The sequence below is a fragment of the Diuraphis noxia genome, unplaced genomic scaffold (assembly GCF_037042655.1).
Source record: "Diuraphis noxia isolate RWA-SAM2 unplaced genomic scaffold, SU_Dnox_SAM2 contig0004, whole genome shotgun sequence".
In the NCBI taxonomy this organism is placed as follows: domain Eukaryota; kingdom Metazoa; phylum Arthropoda; class Insecta; order Hemiptera; family Aphididae; genus Diuraphis; species Diuraphis noxia.
The window spans coordinates 18,339,278-18,352,073 of NW_028301714.1; the positions used below are offsets into that span (position 1 = coordinate 18,339,278).

General features: G+C 28.5%; 2 protein-coding genes across 4 annotated transcripts in view; both read left to right on the forward strand.

The window, feature by feature from the left end:
- Nucleotides 1-12,796, forward strand: part of LOC107169163 (adenylate cyclase type 5-like) — a 207,955-nt gene that overhangs the window by 60,328 nt on the left and 134,831 nt on the right. The window contains exon 1 of one of the 3 annotated variants that reach the window (XM_089226367.1): nt 6,258-6,536. The exons of 1 other annotated variant lie outside the window; for it this stretch is intronic. The gene's annotated coding sequence lies outside the window, so the exon portion shown is untranslated. Of the gene's footprint in view, nt 1-6,257; nt 6,537-12,796 lie in introns of those variants that run through there. One more of the 3 variants, XM_089226366.1, reaches the window with a different exon arrangement.
- On the forward strand, nt 11,179-12,345 carry LOC149055805 (uncharacterized). Its single transcript, XM_089226734.1, has one exon. The coding sequence runs from the start codon at nt 11,703-11,705 to the stop codon at nt 12,162-12,164; it is 462 nt and encodes a 153-aa protein (XP_089082860.1). The 5' UTR covers nt 11,179-11,702; the 3' UTR covers nt 12,165-12,345.

Consider the following 12,796-nt stretch of genomic DNA (forward strand, 5'->3'; position numbering starts at 1 on the left):
ATACATTTTTTTGGTCGTTTCCGTTTGGTCGGTTCGAGCCAAACTAGTGTAAGGCAATCTAAAACGAGTATATAACAATACGTCAAATTTATTCAGCGTTTCCTTTTATAGTATGTGATTGTTTATTTCAGCAGCTAAAACTGCATAATATTGTGAACAGCGTTTTATCATGATTTTACGATATTGGAAAAAAAAACCCGTGTTAAATGAAAAACTGTCCTAAGGCGAGTGTCACACCAAACAAGTGACGAACCGGCAGGCTATAACTTTAAAACTAATTAACTACAATTTCATTAAGACACGTACTTTGAATTTTTTGTGAAGTTTTTCACCCCCCCCCTATTAGTGTCAATGTTATTAGTGTTATTCAATTAAATACTCAAAGTAAAAACAATGTTAAAGAAAAATAAACAGTTAGTTATAAGACACTCAAATAAGCTGTGATAGCTTTATGCAATACGTAATTTATAAAGACGTGCCTATAGAAATAATCGTACACCTATCATACAATTGCAAATTTGCAACTTGTACTATGTATTACTTATTGTAAAGTATTTTTTATTAATATTTAAATGTTATAACAATTCATATGTTGAATACCTTATAATATGTCTATTCTTGTTTCATATTTACTCATTGTGCTATATTAAGTACGCAGATTGTAAATTTCATATTAAAAAACAAATTACTTTGTTATTATAATTATTTTTGTTCAATAAGTATATAATATAGATAAGTACATAGTAAAAAGTATTTTATAATTATTCAATAAAAAATTCAAATTATAATAGATAAAAGTTAAATTACTATAATTGTATATTTATGTATTAATATTCAAAACTAATTAGTAATAAGTAATAACTTAAATAATAATTGCCTATAGGTAAACAATGCAAATATCCAAATAAAAATGTGCCACTTTTGGCGATCGCTCCCTCTTTGCCTGTATCTCCACCTAGGTGCGTTTGATATTAATTATATCGGCAATATATTTTATGTTTTTACTTAGCTCATATGATCATTATAGGTCATAATAGGAATATCTTAATCAAATTTAACATTCAATTGCCTCAACAATAAAATATAACGACCACTTATATATTTTGACCACTATAGATATTATAAACCTGGCACATATTGAATCTTTTCCACCGCTAAAAGTAACCCTTAAACGTGCCACTTCGTGTCATTATAATATTTTCGGCACATTACTTATATAGGTATACGTTATTGCGATAATTGGTATGAATTTACACTTTGAGATTAAACGGAGGATTGATGGATATAAAAACATTACATATTATTATATTATGAATGTTGGGTATATTATTTATTATAGGCGTATCCATTACATTAGCCCATACACATATTATACAAAATGTATATTTTATTTATTTTATTGAAATTAAGGCTTCAATTACTAAGGTAATAAACTTGGTACTGTTTGGAACACGTTTTATTTGTGTGGTTAGGTTGTTGATAAAAACCCGTGTGGTTACCCATCCTGGAGCAATATCGACTGCCGACTGGTGTTCTCGAGCGTTTCTACTGTTATTGCGGGTAGGATTGTGCCACACCAAGTCACAATGTTTATTTTTAATTTTTATCAATGAGACAATGAAAAGAAAGAAGTTTACGTATGATGTTCGAAAATAAAGTTTACGAAGTAACCAAAACTTTTTCCATAGGTAACTAGATTAATTTTTATTCTATTTATGTGAAATATCATTGGTTTGGTGTTATAAGTATACATCTGAACTTGGAAAATACTATCTAAATGAAACTAAATTTTCATGTAGAAAGTTATATTCCAAGTAAAAGTACGAAATTTAAATATTAATTAATTGATTATATGTTATAATTTTTGTATCTGTCTATCTATCTACGCATATTTTTAGACATAATTATGTGACGTAAAATGTTATTGGACGTGTAATCAGAATTACTCTTGAAATATTGAAATATTATTTAACCAGTGTCTATACCTATTTATTGTTTTAATCATTTGTTGCTTTTTCATACCTAGGTACATATATTTAATAAAATAATATGATTGTACATCATGTTGTCTACGTCAAAATAATAATAATAACACTCATACAATTATTTAAATGCAAAACATTTACTCGTTTCAAATACCTGCAGCTGAACAATAAAAAATACCTAAACAAAATTGAGTTAAGTGTTTATAAAATAGCCACGATGACAATTAACAACAAAAACAATATCATATAATATGTCGTAATATGCTACAACAGAGGCATATATTTTGAATTTAATAAAATTAATTTTGCTAGTGACTGTGAAATTTCCTTTTGTCATAAATATCAGCAGGTCAACAGTAAATTACATAAAAAAATAATTCTTGTCGAGTATTTTAGGTAACATCATAATATCAAATATGTAAATCTGTCCTAAAATAAAATAAAAAACTATTCAAAATATGGATGCTCACTTAATGAATGTTCGACATTGTCCGTGAAGTTGGCCTGCTAACTATATACGATCGATTCGAAAAATGTGTCAATATTCTGCAAATAAATCTAGATTTGTTTCCATAATATACGAATTAGGTATTACTTTTTTTCGAGTTACACGTTTTTGTTGTTGTCAAAATTGGTTTTTAGCTTATAATATTTAGCTAAGTAGCTAGTTATTTAGAATTCTAAATCTTAATTTGCAAAACATTTTCTTATTTTTGTTCAATTGGAGAAAATGTAAATCAATGTTGTTTTCATATTATTATTAAATAATAAATACAAATTACTGGACGACCTTGCAACTTGAAATATTTTAGACGTAGCAGAAAATTATATTGATATCACAAGGTCAAGATGATTTTTTTTTATATTTACATACCATTGTTTTAATATTGTATATATATATGAGTATAGACTGTTTGGAGGATCCAACGTGATGGTACAGATTTAAGTCCTAGAATATCATCAGAAACTCTTTCTAAGAATAATATTTTTTTTACCAACTCATATGTCATATGTGTGCACAGATTAAATTTCCAGTGAAGTTTAAAATAAATTCACACATATTTATAAATTATGTATTATACTCTTTGGATGGAATTTACAACAACTTCTGGATTTCTGTATTACAACGTGTTATAGAGTAGTAATAAAAAATATTGGTCGTGGGTTTCTTGTGCACGCATTTTTTATACGGAATTTTTTTATTCTGTTTAGGCGCTTCAATAAAGACGCCTATATGTCTTGTTGAATAGTATATATCTATTTGTATGCGATGACTCGCTCGACGTTGCTAAGTTTACATATATGCCCCGAAGACTGAATGCGATTCGACCTGTCAACGATTTATCCTACTACAACTTTGTCTACCAATAAAAGTGCTATACATTCACCTAGTGCTGTTTGTAATAAAAATGAAAATCCTGGAAACAAATTGTTTCAGACCACTAAAACAATTGACCATTTGTAGATCAAACAGAAATCTAGAGGCAAAAGAAATAGAACATTGAAATTGAAATATAAAATGCAAATGGAACCATGTGATGTTATACTTCAACCAATACATTATACAATTGTTAAACAAAAAATAAATTAAATATTTAAATATTAAAAAAAATTTGTATTATATATTATTATGATCAAGAAAATAATAATCCAGTGTACATATTTAATTTTTATTTTAAGTACCTGATAAATAGTAATGTACGGTAGAACATATGAAGAAAAAATCTAATTTTTTACAAGTAATTAATATTTAATGTTGAGTTGAATGAGTGGAGTAATATAGGTAAAAAATAAAAAATAAAAACACACATCATGGTAAAATCAATACACTCATCGCTCCGCTCAGAATCTAAAAAAAGGAGTCCTATCACTGGATTGCTTCCCTTATCACATTCTATTGATGTTTTTTTTGTTTATGTTGTTTTGCGAATTCGCTTATTGTGCTAGTTTGCACAAATTGTAAATGTTATATTTTTTCTAAACGATAAAAAAAAAGACGTCAAATAATGTTTAAGAAATCTTTTAGAAATTGTTAATATTTTCTTAAATAATTTGTGTTATTTTAAATGGTTCACACTATGTATTATGTATACATTATACTCGTACACAATGTTATACCATGATTTCCTAAAATATAATTTAGAAAATAAAAATTTAATTCTGAGTACAAACTTTTTATTAATTTGGTTAGACACTTCAAATTTTATAGCTCAGCAAATTCTGAAAGCTCCCTAATTAATACATCTTATAGTTATATTTAATAACATCGGTTTTACGAATAACCTTGCATGTGGGCGCAAACATAAAATAATTTAATGACCTTTTTCCATATTTACGGAGAATTATTATTTTATTTAATAAATCACAAATATTATTGCCTTTAATGTCTTTGGTATAAGATAAATAAGCTCTTAAGCATTATAGAATTAAATGAATTAATTGGACGTGAGTCAATAGAAAAACATTTTAAAATAATATTGGTCAAACAAAATAGGGCTTTTAAAAAAAAGAAAAGAAAAATCAAGACTATAATATGCACAAGAGATTAAAATGGCATTATTTTATGTGGTACAAAGGGTATAAAGGGAGGAATGAAAAACAGATAAATAGATAGAAATATATAATATATATATATATATATATATATATGAAAATGCTAAGTATTTAAAATTTAAATAGAACTAAATAATAATGAATATTTTATTAATTTCTCGTCGTAAATGATATCATATTTCATCAAAATAAAACTACATGACGCTGGGTTGTTTGTTGTAAATTATTTTTATTTCTAGTGTATTGTACCTACGCTTGTTTTGATGTTTAAGTTGAATTTTAAACTGATTATTTTTTGACTGTTCAAAGGATAAAATGAACTTCAAAAATATGTAGTTGGACATTAGTGTGGCAAACCTTAAACTACTACCGGATAAAGACCATAGGGGTTGTTTGAAAATATTGTACTACAAAAGTTATAATATAGGTATTAGGTATTATATTAAAAGTTTATAAGGTTGTATTTCAATACACGAGTGTTGGATTATTTTTAAAAAGTGTTATTTATACGCCTGCTTGTTGACAACAACTAACGATACACGACAATAAGACGTGGCTTACAATTTATTGTATTGTCGCAAATATATTATTAGGTTAGGTTAGGTAATTCTCTGATTCAATTGAATATCAATACGAATTTAATACAGAAAATTTATATTTGAAATATAAATACGAGAATTGGAAGTAAGACATGCGAATGCCATGATACGGATATACGTTGTAGTTATAAAAAAATTTTGTTAGAAGGGAATGTAGGTTCCCAACACCGAGAATCCTTTTTCATTTCCGAGTATCTTGGTACTTATAAACCAGCACACTATTTCCAGTAGATCAATATCAATGCAATTGTTTATATGTGTATGGCTATAAACCAGATAAAAAAGATTTTCAAAAGTTAATTGCTTTTTACATAGACGAGGTATGTAAAAAAATTGTTTTTCCATGTATTTTATAAATTTAACCACTGCTTTCCCGGAGTTTCCATTAAACATAATCCATACTTTCTGTTATTAAATCATTATCGAAAATTCTTGAATTCTTGTCATAAAAGCACGATTTATTACAAGTAAAATTGTGAAGGATAAATTAATATTTTTTTTTTTTTGATAAAATATCAATACAAAATCAAAACCGTTTAAGTAACGAATGTATTAAAATACAAGCTTCTTGCAGTATGCTCATGTTTTAAACAATAAAAATATTACGTCATTTGTGCTCCTCACCCCTTTCCAATAAGCGTTAAAGCACAATCATAGTATTATAGACACGAGCAGTCGTGGCCTACGTCTAAATCAGCCGTTTCAGTTAAATTTCACACGATTCACTGTCACGTTGCGTCCGACATTTTGAACAGCGTTTGCGGTCCCTGTCGAACAGTAAGTTGCTGTGAGTTGTACGAGACTATAATATTGTTATTATTATTATTATTATAACTACAAGACAAATGCATATCCTTCGATGACGATGATAATGATAATAACAATAATGATAAAGAAACGATCTAATAACATTATTGCTATCAATTAAGTTTATTTGGAGCAGTAAACAGGAATGCGTCGTCAAGTGTTAGTAAAAATATACAGAAACATAAAAAAAGGTATCGCGGCGGTCGCGCAACGGGTTTCGCGGAATGAGATTTTTTACGCAGATGATCGCGTGCGCGCGTCGTTTCTGCGAGTCGTCTCGGACGGGAGGCAAGCAACCGGCGGCCGGCAACCGCAGTCGTTGTTCTGACGTCGTTGTCTGTCGGTCTGCCTGTCAGACCTGATCGGAAGAGTGTGCGTATGTTTTTAACATCGTTTATTCGGTTTTCGTTAATTAATCGTTGAACGCGTCGTGTCGCAAATGTTTATAAAGGTATATTTTAAAAGGTCTAGTCATCCATTGGTCACTGCTGCGGAAAATTTCTGATTAATCCGTTATCCGTTGGACCGAATTTTGCCGGTTTTTTGCGCCGCAAGTGAGTGTGCACTGATAACGCATGGCGAAACCTAATAAGTATGATTGTCACGAGATATGTATATATATGACACTTTTGACCTCGTGGACATTCTCCCGACGGATGTGACTTTTGAGAATATATTACCAAATCATAAAATTATAAGTCTCTATATAACGATTGACTGCGCGTCGGCGTGGACCCCGAAAGCGGCGTGACAGGACCGCGGCATTGTACTGTTTTGCATATTGCTTGATCATAACATATTGTGGTAGTGATCGGGTGAAGATGTAGTTTCGGGAAATCGGAACGGTATACACTAGCGATATATGAGGTCTATTTTAATAATAATAATAATATTATGTAGCCATATAGGTATTCGAGATACTTAGGATATTACTATTGTACGCGTAGAGTCCAAACGCTAGTAGGTGCAAATTCCGTTTCGAGCTGTTTGTAATATACAGTTTGTAATATGATATTATCATCACTTGAACACGGCGTATTGTCGTTTCCACACGTTGCTTATTGACTTTAACCATTATTGTAATCATAAGTAATGTTTTATTACCTATCCAGCACCATATTTACATGCTAGTCCGGTCAAGTTTTTTTTAATGTGTTATTCTAATTCGACCCTCTAAAAAAAGTATATATTCTATAAATATATGTATTTAGTACTGCACTACCGCAGTCTCCCAGAGTCACAGTTGTTGAGATAACTTGAATGACGGGTGCAGGTAAAGTAGGTATATTTATGTATTGGACATACCTATGGTCCTACAATCGTATCCATTTTACGAAGAAACAGTGACGTGCACAACGTGACGACCATTTTTTTCCTGGTTGCGTGGAGGCATGGACGATTTTCGGCAACGTCTGTCGTAGTTTTTACCCATTATGAATAACGTGGGAATCCCACGGGTGATGTCCGTTTTCCCGCATGTTTACCAAGGTTCACCACCGAGGGTGAACGGCAAAACGGATTACGAGCTAATAACGAACCGACGACGTGGAACGGTGGGACACAATGGACCTTTCACTAATAATAATAATACAATAAAAAAAATCCCCAGCAATTTTACCTATAAATAAACCATTTGTGATGAAAAAATAATATACAGAGTGATCCATTTAAGTGAGTAAACTTATTATCTCGAAAAGTATTAACTTTTTTGAATTTTTTTTTTAAACTTTTAGGTTTATATTTTTCTAAAACCGCATAACATTTTAATTTTTTTCACCCTTATATTTATTGGTGAAAACACTAGCCACTTTTGATTTTCAAATGGTAACATATAATGAAAATATCATGAATTAATAAAATCATTTTTTTCATGAATTTAGATGTTAACACTTTTATTTTTCGTTAATTGGTATGTGAGATACAGCTCCTCAGAGTATTGGTGGTTTTCACTATCTTTCCAATAATTTTAAATACCAAGAGATAGTGATAATTTTGATATCACTGAATCCAAGGTAACAAAATAAATAACAATTAATTAAATATTACAATATTGTACTTTGAACCCTAATCATTTATTAACTTATCGACTAATTGTACCAATTGGAAATAGTATTATTGTCTATTTGTAACACCGTTGTTAAAATATTATAATACACCCATAATTCATATGTATATATATTATGCTTACCAATGCCATTTTCCTACTAGAATTAATTCAGTGACACTTGAGCTTCGATGTATAATTCGCTTAAACGTAAGAGTACGCATGTACACCATTCATATGTATTTAATAGAACTATTAATCTTCAATAACATTAAACTATGAATGTAATCGGTACTGGTAAGAGTGACATATAATACTTATACCAGTCCTATTTTATTATAACGGAAAAGCTTTTGTTATAAACACGTTTTATTTTCTCAAAATTATCTGATGATAATATGTGCTTTTAACAAAAACCTATATTTTTTTATTATATAAAATGCTATAGCGTCAATTAGATGTTGGTGGATAATCGGTGTAATTAAATCTAGGACTAAAAGTTTTGTTACTAAGGATTAATTATGTACTGATTAAAATGATATAATATTAGTTGTATATAAAATTAAAATATACTATTATAAAAAGGTAGTATATGTTTGTTTAAAATATTTTACATTTTATTAACATTATTAAATTACAAACTAGTAGGTGATCTTGCCAAATATTGATGGAAATGTGAAATCTGTTAAATTAATGATGGAATTATTTTATAGTGTACCTATATTAATGCTAACTATTGATCTATATTAGTGAAAGTAAAAACTTATTTTGAGAGTTATAAATATGCAAACTCTTTTAGGTAGTATCTATAGGTATAGTGCAAGTATTTTTATCTGAAATTGGTCTTTACTTTTTTTTTTGTGTAAACATTGAATTTATAAAAAATCATCATTATCGAATAGTAGGTATGTTATTTAGGTATGCTATATTGTTATTATAATTTGTCTAAGATTTATTACATTAAATAGGAAAGATATTATTATATTCACCAATATTTGTGTTAGAGTGTTTAAATTATTTTAAGAATTTAAGTTATTATTGAAATATATGTTCTTTTTAAATACAATAACAAAATAGATTATTGCATATTATGATTTATGAATGAAATATCAACTAGGTTTCACTTAAGTTTAAAACGTCGAAAATAACAGTATACTAATAATATTAAACATGTGGTTTTCATTGGCATTGTACATGATATAAACTGTAAACTAGTATTATATCTCAAATATTCATATAATGTAGGTGCGTTTATGATTTCCAACACAGTCATAAAATGTAATTTTAGTTTAAATGTTTCGATATTTATGTAAATTATGTTTATTTTGTTTTGTTTGTGCTCTAAATTAATTACTTTATTATTATTTTCCTAATCCACTAGATTACCTACCTATAATCTTATCATTAACTTAAATGATTATATTTTTTATATGTGGTGTAAACTCTTTAAAAATTAATAACACATTATAAACTTGTGATAAATTAAGACAAATATGAGCATGTTGTGACCAAGGACAAGCGCCCGAGTTGGAATACGACTGTGTTACAAATTGCAATATTAACAAGGATCTGCCCAGAAAACGTAGGCACATATTGTGTTATTTAATATGGCATATTACTACATCATGTGTCAACGGCTTATGAATGACTTAATCTTAAAAAAAATAATTTCGTTCATGTTATACTTCCGGTGAAGAGCTATTTTTTTATATTTTATAGCCTTTGTTCTTGTGTAAATATTTTATATGATCGGTAATCGTTGTAGAACTCAATGCAATTATATTAACTGTTATATTTTATGGTATATTGTAAAATAATAAATTATGACGAACGTAATAAAAATGTAAAATTATATTTTATGTTTTTGTATTATAATATTATAAATAGAACTGCAATGTTTCATTTTCATCAATTTTCATTATTTTAATATTTCTTGTTTCTTGTTTAGTGCACTGAAATAAAATTAAAACAATTGCTGCCATATTATATACATTATCATATATAACACTAGAATTTTAGCGTAGGTACTCATACATTTTTGAACACAAGACATTATTCCAATCATTAATAATGAAAAAATATTTTTATTTTATTTATTTCAATATAGAAATACGTGTGAATACTTAAATACATTTTTTTTTCTGGTATTTGACACTTTGATGAAAATTATTTGAGTGATTATTATAAAACATAAATCACATAGTCTACGATTATATGTTTGGATATACATATAAATTTGTCTAATACTAAAAATATTTCTGCTTTGTAGCGTATACACCGTATTATATTATGCTGAAAACAAATATTTTGTCTGTTGCGTGGACCAATGCATCATGAAATTACATTTACTCTTAAGATATTTGTAAGTCATGATAAGTATAAAATAAAATCTTGTCGATTTTCAACTTTTCATATGGAATTTCAATAATTCAGAAGATTTTGTTCTCACAAATAAAACTTGATGTTAATATTGCTTAGCATGCTTTATACGATTAATCCTGATACGTACCAATATATTATTATATTTAGTTGTATTACGTGATTTTGGTCATTTACAAATCAGTTTTCGACGACGAATGTGCAAGTGGTATTATGTTACAGGACATAAAAAATCGTATTTATGCAACTGAAAACTAATAAGCTATATGCAAATACATAATATAATATATATAGTATATACGTACATATTAATACGTTGTTCGAGAACATAAGTATACGAGAAAAGATTATTTTATTAATTTGGAGATAATCTGATTTGATTCATGGAGATAAAATGTGACAGATAAAAACGACACAAAGACTCAAAATATTGCCGAAAAACATTTTCATCTCTAATGGAAAATATCAGGACTATGTACGTTGTACGAATATAGAAGATTTATCGATTCTGCCGAAGCATAAGCTGTTTTCAAAATTATATTTATTAGACTATAGGTCGGTGATTGATTCTGTTGGCTAATATTCATACTAAATACGATTCGGTAAAATAGTGTAGGTATTATTATTTTTGTCAACATAGTTAGAACTAGCCAATAAATTTAAAACGCATTCAAATTAAATTTTAATTATCGTACAATTTATTAATAATTGTTAAGCATTTATTAATAAATGATAAACGTACCTAAATGTAATCATAATTAATGCAATCATATTAATATTTATTTAATTAATTCAAAATTATTCTTGACTTTATCCAAATTAATGCTCATATATAAATTCATTGTTATCTATGAAATGTTTTAATTAAATATTTTATAGGTATATAAATATATATATATCATCTAATATATAAAAATCTCGTGGCACAATGTTTGTTACCAAACTCCTCCGAAACGGCTGGACCGATTTTCATGAAATTTGTTGTGTATATTAAGTAGGTCTCAGAAAGTGATGTAAACTATTTTTCACACCCTTATTTTAATTTTAAAGGGTGGCATCATACAGGGATTTTTTTTTAACCTACGACAATTTTTTTTTTTATAGAGTTACCGTTGGTTACCAAACATATTAAATTATTATTATTATTATTATTATTTTTTTTTTTTAAATATTTAATAGCTGTTTCATATATTTAATCAATGGCCACACCGCCACACAGACCGATCAGCCACCATTGTCACCGTTGTCGTCTGCGTATTTTCATAGATATAAACATAAATTAATTAATTTAGTTTAATATGAACTTTAATTGTATCGATTTGTGTATTTTGTACAATGCCAGCAAGACGCAAGGGGTCTGATTTGGCCCGTCGAACGACCAAAAGTACAAGCATGCGGGATAGAAGAGCACAAAGAAGAGACGTACAAATCCAACCGAACAATGAAAATGTACGTGTGAACATGGTGCGATTGCGTGAGGCACAAGCTGAACAAAATCAAATAAGACGATTAGAAGCGCGTCAATTCGTAGTTGACACACGCAGAGCAAATGACCGACAACGCCAACAAGTACATAGAGCATTTACATCCAATTCATTCCTTCGTCTAACATTCGAGTATGGGCCCGATATTGAATATTACACTCATTCGAAAGTAGAGATTGGTGCTATGGACAAGGAATGTCCACATTGTAATACGCTGAAGTTCAAAAATGAGCCAGCCGGTATTATGTGTTGCGCGTCACTGCGTCAGGAAAAGTGCAACTACCGGAAATTGAAACACCACCTGAACCATTGAACGGTTTACTTATCGGTACGGATCCAGATTCCAACCTGTTCCTGAAGTCAATTCGAACATTCATTTCATGTTTCCAAATGACATCGTTCGGAGCAATAGAAATAGTTAAAAATAATGCTGAAAATGGTCAAAATAGTTTAAAATGTATATCATTTATAAAAATTTATTTGCTTATGTTATCAATAAAGAACTTTGTAATTTACTCATTCATTGCAGACTATGCTCTATCCTCAATCCCGAGGGTTATTAATTATTATTAATGACATTATATGAATATTAATTTGACATTCTCAATAGTTTACTATACGCTATGATCTTCAAAACCACCAATAAACTACAAATAAATTATTTTCTCATAGGTACATAATAACTAATAAGTAATAACACTATACACGGCCTACGAAAATGCCAAAAAACAAACTAATACGCGGGCAACGCCGTGTCGGGACAGCTAGTTATATTATATAAATATTATATTAAATTAGGTACCTACCTAAATACGATTATTTTTTAACATAGTTATGTTATTGGCTGATTTTTTTTTCTGGTAGCATTCGCGTATTTTTTTTATTCATATAAGTACTCTTTTAACGATACCCAAAAATTATTTATATGATTCCTCAATTTTCTTT

Bases quoted from the DNA above. Each gene is read 5' to 3' on its own strand.
- LOC149055805 (XM_089226734.1), top strand. From the start codon at position 11,703: ATGCCAGCAAGACGCAAGGGGTCTGATTTGGCCCGTCGAACGACCAAA.